The sequence below is a fragment of the Electrophorus electricus genome, chromosome 6 (genome assembly GCF_041902795.1).
Source record: "Electrophorus electricus isolate QZ-2024a chromosome 6, ASM4190279v1, whole genome shotgun sequence".
Taxonomy (NCBI): Eukaryota; Metazoa; Chordata; class Actinopteri; order Gymnotiformes; family Gymnotidae; genus Electrophorus; species Electrophorus electricus.
In genome coordinates this window covers 23691417-23711886 of record NC_137502.1, presented here as the reverse complement: position 1 = coordinate 23711886, position 20470 = coordinate 23691417, and the positions used below count along the sequence as shown (strand labels likewise).

The 20470-nt window shown below is 44.1% G+C and overlaps 1 protein-coding gene across 2 annotated transcripts in view; it reads right to left on the bottom strand.

The window, feature by feature from the left end:
• Positions 1 to 20470, bottom strand: part of ppp1r37 (protein phosphatase 1, regulatory subunit 37) — a 34328-nt gene that overhangs the window by 9526 nt on the left and 4332 nt on the right. Inside the window, exons 1-3 of one of the 2 annotated variants that reach the window (XM_081716025.1) lie at positions 14094 to 14142; positions 4810 to 4907; positions 400 to 445 (exon numbers count right to left, since the gene is read on the bottom strand). In XM_081716025.1, the coding sequence (XP_081572151.1) occupies positions 400 to 445; positions 4810 to 4907; positions 14094 to 14127 (178 nt within the window). In that variant the 5' untranslated portion in view covers positions 14128 to 14142. Of the gene's footprint in view, positions 1 to 399; positions 446 to 4809; positions 4908 to 14093; positions 14143 to 20470 lie in introns of those variants that run through there. The other variant, XM_081716024.1, reaches the window with a different exon arrangement.

The following is a 20470-nucleotide window of genomic DNA, read 5'->3' as shown; positions in this document are numbered from 1 at the left end:
AATTGTCGCACACAAAACACAAAAATCCATTCCAAAAAAAATCAACTCCATTCCTAGACTAATCACTGCTCAGTCTTACTGATGGCAGTCTGTGTTATTTTGAACACAAAACCTCAGTGATGAAAATGAACAAGGTCATTAAGAGAGAGGGATGGATGGGATTGGTATGAGGATCAGTGGTGTCTCCGCACAAAGCATGTGAGCCTGTTACACTTCGCAATGTGGTGTGTGTGCGTGTGTGTGTGTGCGTGTGTGTGCGTGTGTGTGTGCGTGTGTGTGCGTGTGTGTGCGTGCGTGTGTGTGTGTGCGCGTGTGTGTGCGTGTGTGCGTGCGCGTGTGTGTGTGCGTGCGTGTGTGTGTTGGGGGGGGGGGGGGGGGGGGGAGAGATACGGGTCTCACCTTTAAGATCCAAGCACTCATTTCTCTGTGTCAGCTCTGTCAAGTCCTACAACAATAGATAAAAGCAACAGATGGCACTGCGTGTTTGAGGGCATTCGGAGTAAGGCAGCTAATTAGCAAAGCATGAAACCACGACAACAACAGCAGGGGGGGTGAGATCAGACAGGTGTGCCACTGTAGCATGCCCTGAAGCCACACATAGCACAGGGAGTGTGTCTGTGTGTGAGGGGGTTTGGACCTGGAGTATTGTGCAAGTGTGACGGGTGCTTGTGTGAATGCGCATAAAAGGGTGCGTGCTTCGACACGCACAGCAAATGAATGCGAACATTTCTGTAACGACGGCCTGCATGAGTGTTGGGGTGTGTGTGTGTTCAGATGGCTGTGGGATTAGAAAAGGGCTGAGATTGTGTGCGCACACACACACACACACACACACACACGCGATCATAAATGAGGGCAGGCAAGCCTTGTGCTAACCCAAGAGAGAGTAACACAGCTACACAGTTTACAGGGTGATCGTGATTTCTGTGACACCACCTTTACCCAAGATTCCCACCTTCATACCGAATTCAGGAGAGCAGCACTCCTGAAGCACTGACCCAAACATCCCCAGTTAAACCAGTACCGCTCAGCAGGGGACAAATCACACAAGCCTACAGCGAGACGTCTATGTACACAGACCAATCAGATGCTCCCAACAAACATCTGGAAAGCATTTTGACGAATTACAAGCATTCATGATGGCAAGCGCACTGGTTTGAATTGGGGTTTATTGCTTTCTTTCAAGCTGTCTTCATCAGAGGCTAATCACATCCTGCATGTTTACCAGACCGTGGCACAGTAAATGTTGTGTACACCTCTCTAAAGCTGGTAAGAACTCAAGCAGCATGTTTTGGGTGAAATATCCTTTAACACTAAAAAAAAAAACTCCTTGGACAACACAGACTCATGAGTTGGATGGCCACAGCAAATTATTGTGACCTGAACTGTCCATTAGAACAGAAACGCATGAAAACACCCGGGCACACATGCACACACGCATACAGGTGAACACACACCCACACAGCCTCCAATAAGATGACTAGAGGCTTATGAGCAAGTGCTGACATGCACTGGGGGCCATTTTCTGACATTCTGCACTGGTCTGCAAACAGCATCTGGCACCAGCTTTAATACTGCTGATCACTAAAGCGGGACTACGGCAGACCTCAGGCCAGTTATGCAACCAGCCTTTAAAGAGTAATGCCATCATCATACTATTTAGCAGTACTGAAGAGGCCGGAGTCATGCAACTGCACAAAATAACAGTCTAACTTGATGTGGCTGGAAACAGACCTACACCAACGCACCCCCACACAAACACGTGAACAAACACACGTACACTGGATCAAACACAAAAATGTGTGCTTATAGAACCAGGTAATATATAAAAGTGCTGACAATTGTATGGTGCTAGAGTTATATTAAATTATATTGGCAAATTTGCATGTAAATAAATTAAGCAATTTAAAAAAAGCTCAGAAATTGGATAACTGCTCAGAAAAGGAGATCGGACTGGGCATGCTCCTAACATTCTAATGAGCACACTAGATTTACAGCCCACAGCCGCAGTGTTGCAGCCTGCCACACTACTCAAGCAGAGCTGAATATGACACAAGGGGGAGAATCTGAGTGAATTTACTGATGAGGATAGCAAGATCAATAAATACAAAGTCCAGGAACCATATAAGCCTCGTTCACAGGGTTTTTTATGTTTTCTGTCAGGATGAAAATGAAAATATAGGGAGATACAAATGGCTAGTTCCATGGACGGTGTATATACATGCACATACTAGCACATGTACATTACTCTAAAAAGCATCTCTGCACTATCCCATCACGGGCTGGGCATTAGAAGCCATCGTCCACAAGGCTGCCGTTCCGGAACATTCTGAGGGCAGATGGCCTGTGCCATCCTTCTCTGAGTCATTTTAGGAGAGAGAAAAATGCTTTGTACTTCTGAGATTTAATATCACAGGATTATACCACAGCTTTCCTGGCTGCGTGCCATCAGGTCAGCAGCCAGTGAGATTGTGTGAGTGTGTGTGTGTATGTGCATGTGTGCGCGTGTGTGTGAGAGAGAGAGAGAGAGAGAGAGAGAGGAGAGAGAGAGAGGAGAGAGAGAGAGAGAGAGGAGAGAGAGAGAGAGAGAGAGAGAGAGAGAGAGAGAGAGACAATATGATGTGTATAACACTGCCATGTTGAATGTGTGCTTCTCCAAGGCACTGTGCATGTTGCTATGTGACTGAGAACAGTGAGGACACACTAAAGGTTGTGCGCCTCAGCGCTGCTGACGACAAAGCATTCAACATGCAATTGCCAGCGAAAGCCCAACACCGCCCCCCATCAGACACGCCCCCCCAGACCGACACCAGCTAGCACCTCCATCTCTTCGAACCCATTCCTCTCGCCCAGCCCAATAATAGAACACGCAGTACGCCCACACCTGCAAGCTTCTGATGACACAACCCCCCCCACCGACGGTGAGCGCCCTGCGCTGAAGTCGCCCTCATCGCTCCCATACGGTGACATGGGAAGGCGCATGCCCCCCGTCCCAGTCACATGACTCTCGCCCCTCCGTTTCCCGAGAAGCTGAGAAACAGCTTCCCTTCAAAGCTGCACTGGATAAATGTTGTAATCCCTTCAAATCAGAGATGGGATCAGTCCGGTTCGCACTGCCAGGCCGGTAGTTAAAGGATTCTTTAAAAGGCAGGAAACTGCACTTTTTTTTTGAGGTCTTTCCAAACAGCAGGACTTCCTGCGTTGTGAAGATCATACTCCTAACAGCTACAAGCCTTGGCAGAGAAGTCTGTGGAGCAAAAACCCAACAGTATAACGCAGGAGCAAATGTTTACCAACATCCCAAACCAAATCCGTTTCACCGGCAATCGCAAGAAAAACCAGAGATCATTTTAGGCAGGCGATTAGGCAAGTGAGCAATTAGGCAAGGAACCTGAGCATGCAGGCTACATTTTCTTTTGACTACACAAAACACACAAAAACACACACCCGCTCAGTGTGTACATCATACAGGATGTGGGCATGGGTCCAGTAGGCTGAAATAAAGACACCATTTAGCTAAGGCATTGGCGCTCTTCTGGCCACACCCACAACCACCTCTCACCTCTCACCAATCCCTTCCCTCTGACACTGCTGTCATAGGTAGCTTTGGGAAGTCATTTTTTTCCTGGAGTGACTAAGTGATTAAGACTGCAGGAAAACAAAAACCAAAGTAAGTAAATGTTAAGTGTGGAAAAAGCACCACACTACACATCTCTCTTACATGTGCGTGCATTCACACACACACACACACACACACACACAGCTCACTATCGTCTACTCTCAGGATCCCTGTGGAAATTTACCATGAGCCATTGGGGAGCTTTAGCAGACTGATGTTTCTTTCCACAACTGAGTGTGAGCTACGCTGCCCACCCCCACCCCTCTCTCTCTCTCACACACACACACACACACACACACACACACACACACACACACACACACACACACACACACACACACACACACACACACACTTCTGAGAAGAGCGATACGTAACAGGGGCACATGTTGAAGACTCCCCATATCAACTCTGCCATAGCAGTGAAGGAGAAAGGACTATATGAACACCATGCAACGCAGGAGTGGGCGAAAGGAGAGAGAGAAGGGGGGGGAGAGAGAGAGAGAGACTGTGATGCAGAGAGGGAGAGAGCAGGAAGAGGTGTAGAGAGAGAGAGATGAGACAAACTGCAGACAGGGATAACCTCTGCCTCCCCATCGCTCTCTCTCCTCTATCCTGCCCTGGCCAGTTCTCCATGACTCAGGAGAGAAGCAGCCTGATCAGACATCCATTCATCACAGCCAGCCCTCATCAGCTGTGCAGGGGCAGTTTGGGAGGTGGGTGCTGGTCAGGCGGAGGTCAGAGAGCTCGGCTCCTTGATGTGTATAGGAGGGGGCTCTGTTACATGTGCTGGCTCACGGAAGGCAATGGCTGTTGCCTGAACACCACTAGTGGTGAAACCTGTTTCTTTCTTTCTGAGAAACGCTATCTGACAGCTCCGCACTGTTTGCAAAGAAACACAAGATAAACAGTGTTGACCCAGTGTGTGTGTGTGTGTGTGTGTGTTCTGTGAACTGTTGTTCAAGTTTGTTTGTAGACATGTGTGGTCAAGACAGGAAATGATGCCTCAGTGGCTATACCTATTTGAGGTTGTGTGTGTGTGTGTGTGTGTGTGTGTGTTGTGTGTGGGGGGGGGGGAGTTTTCTTTGGGGAAGAAATTGTGATGTGTGCTTGTGTGAAAAGACAGTACAGATGGCACCTTGGCAGGAGGATCACCTGTGTGTGTGTGTGTGTGTGTGTGTGTGTGTTACCTGAATCTGCTGCAGCACTTTGGGGATGGGTTTGCAGTTAAGCTTCTGACAGGCTTGTTTGTAGGCATTCAGAATCTCCTCCACTGTCACATTCTGGGCTGCAGACACACAAGGACACACAGACCCAAGGTCAAAGGTCACCCTGACACAAACAATGTCCTATCAAATACAAGACACCACGTTCTTGGGTAGATCACGGGGTAGAGCCACGATTGGCACAGCGACACGAGGCTGAGAAGCATCAAAGTTGGCAGCTGTACACACTCCTCAGAGTGTTTATTTTCAGTGCCACACACTCCTCAGAGTGTTTATTTTCAGCAATATATAGCTGCTTCAAAACCCACTCTGATCACAGACCCAACAAACCCTGATGTACGTGCCAATCAGGAGTGTGTCTGTGTGTGTCCATAAACACACACACACACTCTCAGAACTTGAACAATACTCTAGGGAGTTGGTAAGAGCCTGGAACCAGAAAGACTGCTAGACGTGTGTGCAAGTACTCGGCCCCTTACAGCTATAGCAGTCAAGACACTGGTTCTGCCTGAGAAAGAGAGCGAGAGGCAGACGGACATGTGCAAGTACTCGGCTCAGTACCTTATATCCATCCCAGACACTAGTTCTGTTGGAGAGAGATGGACAGGCAGATATTCTCTGACCTTCTCAAGACACACAGAGTTCAGTTCTACCCAGCCCATCTGTGCTGAGCTGATGCTACTCCCCTCACAGTTGGAACAAAGGGGTTGAAAGTATGAGTGTGCACGCACACCCTGAGTCAGGGGTCAAAGATTAAACACTCGTCCCACTGTGCTTTGAATTGTGACTGTATCACTAGAAAACAGCAGAGGCCAGACACAGCCTCTTTGAACAAAGGTCGGGACACATGTCTGGAGACGGTAAATAAACCCAACATTTACGGCTTCCTGTTTTCTTATCATCAGATGATGAATCCAGCCAGTCAGCGTATTCACAGGGAGCCTGCAAGCCCCAACTGATTCTTTCAGATAACCACAAGACACTTCTGTTAACGGTCTACGCCACAGTAATCAGATATTTAACTGTAGCCTACACACACACACACACACACACACACACACACACACACACACACACACACACACACACACACACACACACACACACACACACACACAAAAAAAACCCTCAATACTATATGCTATACACTGTTGAACAAGCAGTTAGTGCTTACTGTGGGGGATAATAATCTGAATCATCAAATATTGTTAGACTGCATTGATGTATCGCTTTATTTTCATGTTCTAACCAGCATGCAAATTTGGTACTGGGTAAATCCACTGTGTAAATCCATCTCGCAGCCCATCACATCAGACCCCACCAGTGTAAATATCGCCGGTAGCTACAGAACGAGAGAACAAAGGTCTTTGTACCAAACTTGTGGTGCTTTGTTAGGACGCTCTTCTTCTAGGAGACTACGGTCTCGTTTGTTTTAGAGACTTGTGTAGCATTCGGTTGAGAAGGCGCATACCTTGAAGAGCAGATTATAATCTGGGTTTTTCTTAACCAGCCATTGGAATTTGAGCATAAGATGTAGTTTATCATCTAATAATGATTGTGGGACGTAACATGAGAAAAATCGGTGTCAGCGACTGACTGTTTGCAATCCAGTAGTCTAATTTGTTATTGCCACACACACACACACACACACACACACACACACACACACACACACACACTCTCTCCATTTAATCAAAATAACTTTTACTTAACATTTATAGCCTAATGTAATATGAAACAAATATAGCAATGAAAAACTTATCTGGGGTTAACAATGGAAAACATCCCTGGTTCATGATGCACATCTTGTGGCCACATGAAGCGAATCCCATGTTCACAATCAACAAAGTTATTGGCACTCCAACTGCATCGTGTGCGTTAATGAAAGCAAAGAAAGCCTTGGATGAACCCAAACACACACTCAGGGTTCGCACACACACACACACACACACACACAGGACTGTCTGATGGTGTGTGACTGCTGTGGTGTGTTCTGTCGAATATGCTGATGTAAATAAAGTGGATGGGTGTAGTTGCTTCCTCATCCAGCCACCTGTCCTGAGTGTGACCCTGAAGCCAGGCTACGCTCTAATCAGCCCAGCCAATCACACGCTCTAATCACTCAAGACCGGCCAATCACATGCTCTCATCATCTATCCGCTACAAAGAAGGAAGATGAAACTAATTATTATGAGCAAAGAACATTCCAGTTGTTCAGTGTGTTCTGGTCCTGATTACTTCGCAAAACTATTCATATATAATTCTTAAAAGCAGGAGCATTCTGTAGAGAGTGACCTGGTTGAATTTCTGTCCTATTTCCAAGTGAAACTGAGCTGCGAGTTTATTAGCTACAACTGCTATAACTGTACCTACAGGCTACCAGTCCTGGTAAGCCTCCCTTATCAGACGTTCACTGTAACACTTTTAGTTCTATGAATTACTACCCTTTTCTTTCCAGTGATCTCTTTTTTCTTAAGAAAAGGTTCAGTGTTTATGATGTATTCATAAGTGCTTTTCATGAACTATTTATTACTATTTAAAAGTGTGTTAACAGTATAAATGCATATGAAAAGCACAAGGCAGCACACTCCCCAAACCAGGCCATTCACGATGAGGACATTAAAATGTTGACATAAGGTACACAGGGCAAAGGACTCCGGTACAGTCAGTCAGTCATCTGATTTCAGACTACAATACTGGGGTCAGGAAGGACGTATGTGACCTTACTAGCATGCATGTGTGTATGCATCATACTTAGCACACTCTGATACCTCAACAAGCCATTTAGCCTAACCTAGTGGTCTCAGTTTGGACAGTGATGATACTTATTCTAGTGTTCAGAAAAGGCCACTAAAGTGCAGTTAAGGTGAAATGAAAAGGTCTGGAGGCGAGCGGCACGCTGATCGCAGCGTGCTGGGACTCGTTCGGCTCTCGATGACTCTGTTGGACTCCACTGATCTGAAGGGCAGGCACAAAAAGTCAGCCTCAGACTGCCTTGGGCCACTCCAGCACCCAGTAATCCCCTCCCTCTCAAAGCCATTAGGGCAGCTATGCCTGGCAGGCAGGAACATGTCCCCACAGTCGCAGAGCGCAGAGGTGGTGGCGGTCTGCCGCAGGAGACGATCGGGGAGCCGAATAAATAAGCACTCCAAGTACAATGGCATCCGTGTTGGGAACATATTAAGGGTTTCTGGTATTCTGGGCATGGTGGCAGATTCATTAGATTGAATAAACACCCCTGCCCCCAACCCGCCCTCACCTCCCAATGAAAAGGGACACCTATGAATATGAGCGACCACATTCTGGCTTTCAGATGTGTTCCCGACTAAACCAGAACTAGGTTTACACAAAACTCAAGAGGTTCACCAACTAGGAATGGCTTTTCCAAAGTCATACCTGACCATCTCATTCTAGGCAAGTTTTGCGTTTTACACTTTCAGGTACCCTGACATTAGACCTGTTGGTTTTCTGAACTCTGACTAGGTCTAATCCAGGCTATAAAACCTCACCCAACAAATAGGCCTACATAACCTTAAAAACCTGGTTTTCTATGCCCAGATGTAGGCTGTGCCTGGGTAACCTGTCCTGGGTCCATCTGTCTGTGATGGTTCCAGCTCCATCCAGCTTGCACCAAACCACCAATGCCATTGGCTGGTGTCACTGCCCAATTGGTCTTAGGGCCCACCCACCAAGCAAGGCTTGGTTACTTAGGAGTTTGCACTGATGGTGAAGCACTTTCCCTTTGGTTAAAATCAGACATTAAGGGGGAAACCAAACAAACCTCTCATCTTGGGGTCTGCCATTTCATTTGCAAAAGTGCATTTTATGGTTTATTTTGTTTGCTTTTTGTTGTTTACTTTCTCATATTAGCATTGTTTGGTTTACCACTGTGCTTTGAACACAAAACCGCCACAGGCCGTTTTGTGTTTGCGTTCAGAAAACCCAAGACGATAGCAGGTTGAAGGTCAAAAGGTTGAACCAGTAGATGGAATAGTGGTAATGGGGGTGTTGGGGATGTTGGTGTTTGCCTGCCTGCACTCACACACAAACACACGACCACAAAGGAAGGGAATGTTCTGAGTGTACACTATGTCCTTAGAAAGGCATTAGTCTGGATTGTCTTTTAGAACATCGGCAGGGGTAAGCATCCCCCCCCCCCCCCCCGTACGTTATGCAATCAGTATGTTTTATCCAAACAAATTTTATCACATCCTTCATTGCAGACAGACTTATTTTGATGAACTGATTTCTGCTGAACTGTAAAACTGGATTATAAAATCTTAAATCGAAGTCGTTGGAAAGACCAAGTCATTTAATCCTGAGCGAAAAGGAGAATAGAACGTGAAGCGACTACATTCTGCTTTTCAAAGGTGCTCATGACTAAACCAGACCTAGAGAAACTCATCCATGCTTTTATGTCCAGCAGGTTGATTACTGTAATGGCATCTTAACAGGACTCCCAAAAAAGACAATGAAACAGCTTCAGTTGCAGCAGCTAGAGTTCTAACTAGGGGCAAAAGAAGAGAACATCACCCCCATTCTTAGGTCTTTACACTGGCTACCAGTATACCACAGAGTTAAGTTTAAGGTATCATTACTGGTCTGTAAACCCCTTAATGGTGTGGAACCAGTGTATCTATCTGATATGCTGCAGCGTTACGAGCTGAGCAGGACCCTCAGATCATCAGGACCTAGTCAATTATTCCTGCCTGAGGTGAAGAATAAAACAGGGAGAAGCAGCGTTTAGCTATTATGATGTTTTTAAAGTGGAACCAATTGTCAGAGGATATTAGAAGAGCCCAGATGCTAGTTGTTTTTAAACTGAAACTAAAAATGGTCTTATTTAGCCAGGCTTTCAGTTCAGGTTAAACACTATTCCCTCAGACCATAAAGCATTGCGATTTTAACTTAAGTGCATTTTAATTTCTTTTAATTCTTAATACATTCTTTATATGTTTAATTTGATTTCATACACTTTATATTTTTATTAATCATTTGTTTTAATTCAGGTTTTAATCACTTTAATTTTTCAGATTTCTTAAAATTAACTTTAGTTCATTTTAACTTTCTTTTAATAAATTGTATTTAGAATATTTTATTTTTATTTTTTGGCAAGGACCTCCGAGGTGATCGGTCTCGCGATGTAATAAGCTTTCTTATTCTTCTATATCTTATTTGAAGCAGTTTGAATTGCCGCTGTGCATTAAAAGTGCTATACAAAAACAACTTGCCTTGCTTTCATATTGAAAAAACTACTGTACAAGGACCATATATTCAAAACCATTTCTATATATAAAAATCAAACACCACCCAGTACATAAGAAACCATAATCTAATCATGACAACCACACATTCAAAAAACAAAAAACAAAAGCAGAGCTGACTCACTAGGGTTAGGGGTATAACAAGACATACAGGTGTTGCATCGACTCGAGGAACGATACATGCATGGAATCTAACAAAAACACTTTTCTTAAATTTATTCTGTATTTGTGCTAGATTATTTTCCACAGTATTTACTTGGCAGTGGGGGACGGTGCTCCCTCTGAGACATGTGAAACCAGGGTAGTGTCAGAGAGAGTGCAGTGTTCCACCCAAGCTTCTTAGCTAGCTTCTCCACTCAGAAGCCATGAACAATACGTCCTACCAAGTGGGGAAAATAAAGTATAAAGTAATGAAGATGTAAGTGTCAAATCACAGTACAATATTGCTCTGTGCAGTGTGTCATGAATGGAAACCAAACAAGCCTACAGTGAGGGTGGCCCCTCCCGCTGCTGTGGACTACAGGTGCTGCACCAGAACCAGGCTGGCGTGAGACAAGACTCGGACAGTGTTCCTGTCCATGTTTTGAATACAATGTTTTAACAAAGTGAAAAACATGGGACCCTAAGGTACATTCATCCCCACATTTTTTATTTGCTGTATTAAAAATATATCAAGTTATGACATATGTCATATCAAATTGTGTTTTAAATTTTGTGAAACATTACAATCCTAAACAAGCTCCATCTATTGGCTTATACACCATTACATCTCCTATTATTATTATAGGAGAATGTGAAATGAATGGCCACTTTTAGCACTTAAAAACTACATAACAAGCAATATTGCTGTACATGCTCTATTAATTTGCCAACTCAAACTAATAAAAAAAAAAAAATTACAAAGAAACACACACACAGAGGTGCTTGAAAGTTTGAGAACCTGTTAGAAGTTTCTATATTTCTGCATAAACCTGACCTAAAACTTCATCAGATTGTCATACAAGTCCTAAAATTAGATAAAGAGAACCAATGATAAATGAGAAATCAAACTATTTAGAACATTTGACTCATTTATTTATTGAGGAAAATGATCCAATATTACATATCTGTGAGTGGCAAAAGTATGTGAACCTTTGCTTTCAGTATCTGGTGTGAACCCTTTGTGTAGCAGTAACTGCAGCTAAACGTTTCCGGTAATTGTTGATTAGTCTTGCACATCGACCTGGAGGAATTTTAGCCCATTCCAACGTACTCTCACGCTCTTGCTCTAATATTATTTTTATATATATATATATATATATATATATATATATATATATATATATATATATATATATATATATATATATATATATATATATATATATATATATATATATAAAATGTTTAGCTCATTGTACACCATCTATATCAGCATGATGTAGCATGATGAATGACAATGTCTGGTGTTCTGAGTGTTTGACAGCTTTGTTTGTTTAGCAATAAAGAAAAATGACAATAACAAAAACAATAATTTTCAGAAAGTGTAAATATTCCTCTTTGCCTTACAGAGCCAGCTTAGTCAATGGATGCCCAATGACCATGTAATGTGTGGGAGAAAAAGAAATATGCACATCCTACATTGAACATTAGATGATCAGAACATTGTGAACACTGCGGAAAGACAGAGCTGCACATGTGACCAACACTTGTGATGAGGAATATCGGGTCTGGCTCTGAAGTGTGACAATTTAGGCCCATTTCCAATTTCAAAACATTTCAAAACCGCCCACAAAAAAAAAAAAACAACAACAAAAAAAAAAAAACGTCCACTCGGCTCACTGCCTTTCAGCAGTAAGTGACAAACACCACCTGGACCTTCGGAGAATGAGGTTAAGCATTTGGCTTATGGCTAGCTTACATATCTGTCTTCCAGGAAAGTGGAACACACACACAGAAAGCACTACAAACATCCATCCGAAGCAGGTGCACATGGGCGGAGAACGTGTGCAACCCGAAGGAAGAACACAGGCTTCTATTCTTTCAAGCATTTGAACGGAACAGAATGTTAATTTCTAATCTCAGTGGTTACCTCCACTTAAACTGTATACTGACTATTTGTACTGGAGGTAAAAGCACAAACAGGAGGGAGACAAAGAGCGACATCTTTTTACTGGGTTTTACTCGCAGGACGAAGATTTGCCACCGTGCCCTTGCTCGGGAGCTGGCATTGGGTTTGGGGTCTCTCTGCTGGACTGTGTCTGGAAGCGTGTTCTTTTGTGTGGTCAGGGAAAAAACAAAAAACAAAAACACCCCTGCTGGCATTAAGTGAACAAGGAGTAGGCAAGTAAACAAGCAGTGATGTCATGTCAGGTATAAACAAACATCGCTATGGTACTCCAAAGCATTGTAAACAATTTCAAAACAAACAAAAACAAATACCACAAACAACAAGCCACAGCACCCCCCACCCCCAAATACTTCACACACAAGAATATATAAGTCAGCTACACATTATCGAATTCCGCACAAATATCATCGAATATACGTCTGCAGTTTCTACAGGTGAAGACTGGTGTGGACCAGGAGCCTGACCAACTCATGTAGATGTCCTAGTGTAAGGGCATCAGAAGGACTGTGGAATGTGAGATTTGCATCGCTGATTCTGAAACAGAAATGGAAGCACTACAAATACCTACAGAATGATTACTGGGCCTAATGAAAAGAGCCTGGAAATAATCAAACTATATTGTAATAATGGGTATTCTATTGGTTTTATTCATGTGCACTTTAGCCAAAGAGCAAGAGAGAGAAGACTGTGTGTGTAAAAAACGCAATGAATGACTTTGCAATATGGACTTTGCTCTGAACTGATTAGCCTACTTTTTGCCTCCTCAGACATGGGCACAAATGGGGGGAAAGAAAACATACAAGGCAAACACAGAACACGTTAGGACACACAAGTATGGAACCACAGAAGTATGCATGAAGAGCAATGCAGAAAGAACAGAGCCCACAACATAAGCACTGGCAGAGGGAGAGAGGGAGGGAGTGAGTGAACGAGTGAATGTGTCCTTTTTCTTTGTGCTCTTACACAGTACCTGTCCAGCCTGAACCACCACAAAGGTGCAAAGGGAACACTATGTCTGATATGTAGAGATTAAAACAGCAAAATGCCAAATAAGAACGTCTACACACACACACACACACACACACACACACACACACACACACACACACACACACACACACACACACACACACACACACACACACACACACAACCCTCTGACTGACATCTTCACCCTATATTTTTACCCCCACACCAACCTGTTCTACTTGTGGGCACACACAGACACAAAGAAACACACACATGTAATAGCAGTGTGTCAAAAGCCAGTACAAAAATGTACTGAATATAAAAATATAAAATATAAAATATACAAAAATATAAAATGTAGCTGATTAATCAATTCAGATCAATTCAAATGTAGATGGTTAATCAACAAACACCTGTCCAGTACAACTTGAGTCAGGCCTGTACCAGCTGGAAACACTAACTGACTGTTTTCGTCACCCGGTTTCTACCATGACAGCTAACATATCAAAATCCTGTCAGGAAACACCAAGTTGTATACAATAAATTAGTCTGGCTTTGGCTTTTTCCTTTTCTCCCTGTAGCCCATTATTAAGAGGTGTGGAAATAGGATTATGTCAGAGGGGAGTATCAGATTCCAGAAGGTTCCCAGCCAGCTGCTGTGCTTGTGGTGAGGCCATCAAAGCCTTGTGGTGTTTCAGTGCAGCCATGGGCAAAACAGCTGTGCTAATTTGTTTACCAATGTTTATTTCTTTCCATTTCACTTGATCTTCACAACAGTTTACGTGGTTTACGACGTAGTCGTGGAAACCTGTGCCACCTCTACTCTCGTCATCCTGAGCCTTCACACAGACAGACAGACACACCTGTAGGCCTCGCACATGTCAGAGCTATAGACCGCTACAAACCTGAAGAACGTGATCGCCGGCGGACGCCTTCCATCTCGGGCAGGTCTGTTCACAGTGGCGACGGCCCGGCATGCCAACAAGGCGCTGAGCGACCACATGCTGCGATTAAGCACTCGCAGCTTCTCGAGGAAGCTAGAGACGCGGAACGTAGTTGATTCACGCATGAGGGCTTGTGCCTGCACAAACTTTTTCAAGTTTGGCACACCACAAAATCATCTCTTCAGGCTACTTGTTGACACACAGCCACAGGAAATAAGGCAAGGCGAGTGAACTTGGTAAAACAAGGGAGGGGAAAACTTACTACTGCTGAAGGCATTCATTTATCCTGGAGTTAAAAGCACACCCCACCCAGAGAGAGAGAGAGAGAGAGAGAGGGGGGGGGGGGGAATAGAACATACTGCAATGATGTAAGGTTCAAACATAACAAGCCTTTGGTGGGTTATAAACCAAGCCAAAATCTTACTGCCACAACACCCCTGCCAGTCAGTCCACTCTCACAGAAAGTCTGAGAGCCAGCGCGTGTAATGGGACACCTCCAACACGTACGCAGACACGAGTCGAGCCGACTAGTCCAGTGTAACGTGTTGCCGAACATGCCTGGCTCCACTTCAGTTTTTTATACGACTTCAATATTCCACCAAGAACCGTACCGGAATGCTGCGGCCCACCCGACACCATGTGGCGCTCCCACTCCCCCGTACGCAGCCAGACACTCAGGGGAGCTTTGCCCGCCCCCCCATCTTAATCAAACATTAAAAACTGACATTAATAAAATATTTAAAAAGCCCAGGTGTCAGGAGTAGTGGGAGCGTGCAAAGCCTGAGATGAGGGAGGACCCCCTCTGACTGAATCTCCTGGTGGGAACGAGGCAGCAGCTTTAAGTCCAACTGTGCGCAGGGACAGGCGCCTTACTGCCCTGTAGCATTCACCGATATACAGCTGCAGGCGAAGATGCAGACGCTGCTGATGAACAGGCAACAAGGTGGCCATGGAAACACTACTATACAGTCAGTTACAGGAGGTTATTTGCGTCGACTCCCCAAGATTGAACTATGGCAGCAGATTCTGGACTTTTTTTCAGACTCAAACACAAATTTGAAAATTCTAATTAATATATGTGAGGGTGTACTATTTAAGAGATGATTCAAATGCAATATGGAGGCATCGACAATAGCAGCCGTTGCTAGCGACATCTTAATACTCGCCAACCGGGCAGAGGATACCCATGACAACACCGATTTCCTGTTGTCAAGCGTAGAAGTGATCATTGACAGGCCATAAGTGCTTGTAGCTGTTTAAATTTGCACACCTGTTTCAAGTCTCTGAGCAAATCTTACTATTTCTGCCATGTGGGTTAGGATGGGAGAGAAAGTTATCATCCAACCGCTCTTGCTCAATCATTGGCTATGGTGCCGAATTACCAGTACCACCAAAGTTTGAAATCTTGGGGAGCTTTGGGATATGGCCACACTGAGGTGCTAAGCACTGAGGTGCTAGCCCCCCCCCCCCAAAAGAGTGAAATGCACAGGACCATCAAGGCCTGTTTCAGCCCTGTTTAATCCAGCAGCTCTTTAGGGCGGTTCGAGAGATCAGCCCTTCTGAAACACACGAGGTCTGTGCAACACTGGCAAGCCGTATAATTACCCGTCAGAATGATGGCCGTCTATGTGGCAACAGATAAGAGGGAGTGTGTGTGTGTGAGAGAGTGAGAGAGAGAGACTTGACTCTCTGGACCAGGCCTGTCAGACGCTGCTGTTGGCTACTGTGTGTAATGGGGAGAGCTGCACCAGGCTTTGGAATCCTCAAGACAACAGCAGACACTAACGAATGAGCTAAGCGTTCAGAAATAGCACTGAAACCCCCCCCCACCTCACATCACCGCACCCACACCATCCACCTCCCCCCACTAAACACCCCACTGCCCCAACATGCTGTGCGATGGCACATCCATTTACACACAGCAGCTGAGCTCACAGGAGGCACGGCCTGAATGTGATCGAGTGCCTGCCTGCCTCTCTGTGTGTGTGTGTGTGTGGCCTTCTTTTTCTGTACAAAGGACACCGCAATGTGGAAAGGGGAGAGGTGGAGCGCTCGACTCGCTCCGAAAGCTCCTTTACCTCCAGGTCAGATCAGGTTCAGTGTTACTGGATGCTGTGGGAAATGATTTTGGGTGTTGGCTACTGAGAATGTGTGGGGCCACTGACACCCACACACAGTCACAGAAGCAAACAGAGATGGGAAGGTTCCTGCCATTCAGAGAAAAAGAACCTGCATTAATATCACGAACAGCTCTGGACAGATGCCAGCAGCCTATACCCCCACCTCCTGGGTTCCCTTTTCACATCAACTCATACCTATATTTTCAATAATAACAATAATTATGCTGAGACACTAGTATTATTATTATTATTATTTCAACTTTTTTTGTTTAATTTATTTATACATGTACTTTTAAAAGTATTGAGAGTAAACTGACAGCTCTAAAACAGCTCTGAGGACACATATCTCTTTAGATTTCACAGTGAAAAAAGACTTTGTAAATATATTTGCAGCAACCATGAATAAGCTTAAAGGACCTATTTGTAATATTGATACCATGCATTTAATATGGCAAGTGCAGTCCAAATTCAAAATATTGGAAAGTTGTCTACCCCTGCTCCCACAAACCCCAAAAGATTATCTGGGTTGCCAGGTCGAGGACACCGAATCTAATCCAACGAGTGCAAGCTTAAACTAGGACAGTGGCAAGCACCAACAAGTCATGCTCTGTAAGTCGAGGAGCTAAATGTATGTGTGTGCAGTGTTTTAATTGTTTTCAATTTATAAAGCAGTTTGTGGATTTTTATAAATTAATGTGATAAAGTCAATGTTGGCTAAATGCATGGCTGACTACGTATGGCAGCCATAGATAAGCCTGTTATCCCAATAACAAAAGCCTACTGCTCCAAAAATGCACACTCTGAAGTTGGTGTATATGGAGTATATGGTTTCTATGACATAAGACAGATAGCTAAACAGCTAGTAGCTAGGGATAGGCATGTGCAACATTACTTGATTTAGACAAAAAAAATCTTAAATAAACTGAGTCAATTTAGAGTCAAATGTGATTTCTCTAATATATTTCAGTCACACTGGCAGTTGCAACTAATAAACAGCTGTGGCCTGTCCACTCTTCCAGTGTGACAGTTAGCAGTAAACATTAGCATGTGTTAACATTATGTCGATAGTCGGGATCACTTCACCAGCTATGTCTCAAACATGGGCTGCCTTGATATCCCAGCAGGCACACAGGACACAGAGTTTGAATGCGAGTACTCGAACACTTTTATTGCTTAAAACTGCCCATCTCTAATAGTAGGTTTGAACCTTAGCTGAAGTTCTGTGCTTACTTGCTCAGGGGAAAATTAGCTGGCCAGCTAGCTAGCCATATCGGCATCCATCTTAAAAGTCCTTCTGGGCTTTAAGCCATCGCCATTTTTCAAATGCACTGCTGCATTTTACTACGTCTCTAGTCATGGAGCTTTTTAGAAGGATGCCAAGGCTTGTAGGAAGGGCAGCATCTAATGTTCACCCTGTTGATCCAGTTCATTTACTTGCTTCTATAGCTACAGCACGGGGTGCTTGATGAGTAGCAACCCTGGTGTTGAAATGGTATTGTGAAATGGGCAGTGGGCGGGATCACAAAACACAAACTTTCTGTTCTGGAATGGAAATTACAAAGGAGAAAATACCGGCTGTGGCACTGTTGTTGGAGAAGCCTGCAATTCAACGTGTTCAACATGTTTTCTTAATCTCTCACGACACATCAAGGAAATTTTATAATTTCTTACAATAACTATATTACATATTGTTCCTTTAACTAGCCTGCCATAAATCCCTTTTCCTGGTACAATGGATGCAAACGCAGGTGGCATCACAATGGGCAAAAGTGCTCAAGTTAAGATCCTGATAAGGCCCGTCATGTGAGGCATGGTTTCCGGCCTGTTTCCAGAACATTCCTGGTTAATGATCAGCTACAGAAACTTTCTCGGTCTGCCATATAAGCCACAGAGCGTGTCTTGAGCACTTGGTCAAAGCGAGACCTATCTGGCAAAGTTCTGAGAAGGTTTTGGCAAGCTACCCGATTTATACATAGGGAAACAAAGGTAAAGGCAACATGCTCCCCTTCCCAAGACAAAAACCTCTTGTTTAGTTTTAAGTACCTATATTGGTGAGGCACTTCAACCAATCACTTCAACATGTTTTTTAGTTTATAAACACCCCTTTTAATAGCCATATGGACAAATCCACTGCATATGACTTACATCGTAAATTGTGGTGTGCCCTGAGGCTTCTTCATGGAAAGTGTTTACAAAAGGTCCCACGATAATAGTGTTTGCAGATGTCCCGCGCTAAAACCGGTGTTTACAGAGGTTCTGTGCAAGAGCTGCTGACAATCAGGTCAATGAGAGGAATCGCTGGAAACAATGCTACCCTTGCAAGCCCTGTTTCGGAAATTCTAGAAATTCGGTGCCAATCCTGATCAAATACACCTGCAGCTGTTATTCAGGAATGGCCTGATTAACTGGAGAACATGCTGACCCACTGGGACGTGATCAAGGCTACAGTGTTCAGTGCAGCAGAGTTCCAGAAACAGGGCTGAGCAGGCCCAATGCAGGGTGTCACAGGGTCGGATCTCACCCATCTTTGTTCAGTTCAGAGTTATTGTCTCAAGGAGAGAACCAAGTCACAGTAGTCGTCATATTTACATTCACATTATGCAAGAATAAAACCATATAAAAAAAAATACAGAACAGATTCTAAAACAAGACCATATGTTCACTTGTCCCACTTGTTCGACAGCATATTTGCATAGGGGATAGAGTCTTCAAATCTGGTACAATGCATCTTTGGGAGTCTGTAGTGACAGCTTGATGGAAGAAGTGGAAACGTTTCATTCAGAGGGTGATCTAATACATACATTCATTCAGTCTTGTTGTGCTTCTGAAATATGCTTAGTGGCTCCCCATAATCTGACTGCTAGCCTTTACACTACCATCTCTATAGTTTTATCAATAGTAGGCTTTAGGACTTAATCCTCACACCACTGCACAAACTCCTCCACCATCAGACCATGGCTGTTCTTGTTGTCTTGAAAACGAGACGATCAAGTCCTCTGCATAGATTAAATTATACTTGTCCTCATACCACTAGTCCTTTTGCGTACAAAACAAAAGGGGGGGGGGGGGGTTAGGGCACGAAACACAACATTGTGGAGAACCAGTAAAAGAAAAAAAAGCATGTCAGAGAATGAGTGATTTAACGTGACTCTCTGGGTCCTATTTATCCAAAAAGAAAAATCAATAATCCACCCTACCAAGGTAAAGTCCACTAAGTAATTATCCACCAACCTTTCTGCCAATAGATGTGGCTGAATGGTATTAAAAGCTGATGAAACATCAATAACTGGCACTTTTAACATTTGTCCCCCTTTCAGAATATAAAAATGGTTGCTGAAGTTGCTGAAGCATCTTCCACCCACTTTTATTTATTTATTTATTTATTTTGCCATGTAAGCAAACTGCAGTGGGTCTAACCATTTCTCAGTCTTTGCTGCTCTCCCCCTCCTCAAATGTTTTCATCACTAAAAGACGTCAAGGCAACTGGGTCTGCAATCACCAGGACTTGCGGACCCGCTCACCTCCGCCAGTGGGATCACTGTGGAATGCTTCCACAGACTAGGCACTCGCTGTAGAGCAATAGATTGCTTAAAATATAACAACAGATTTTACTCAGCTCCTTCGTTCTGCAGTGTAATAATTTATCCCTTACTTTAAGCCAGGTCTGGTCGCCTCTGCATGAAGGAGCACTGCATGATGGAGCAATCTGTTGGAGCACCCTCTCTACACGAATTACACCAACACACAACTACTGTCTCTTTTAAAAAGCCCGCAGTAAGCTTGGTAATGGAGCCATAGCTAATTTCCTGTAGATATGCAGAATACTGTGGATGACCACAACAGATAGCAGACTTGCTGATCCAAAGCCACACTTTGCAGTTTTAAAAACTAGGTCGGTGTAGACTGGACGGCTTTCTGAGTTGAGAAGGATCAAATGGCTTTTTCACACTACCGAGCTGTAAAACACAACAATCCAAAGCACCTCTTCAGCCAATGTTTTGTCAGCAAACCAGTAAGAGCTGGCACATAATGGGCTAATCTAAACTGGGCAACAGGCATCTGGTGTGTGTGTGGGCCCCTTCCCTGTGGCTTATGAGAAGCATTTACACGACATAAAAACAACTATTACCACAAGCAGCTCTCAGCTATGCAGGAGGGATCATAGGCAGTCACATGACTGCAGATTAAAAAGAAAGAGTGGGTGGGGTGTTGTCCCGT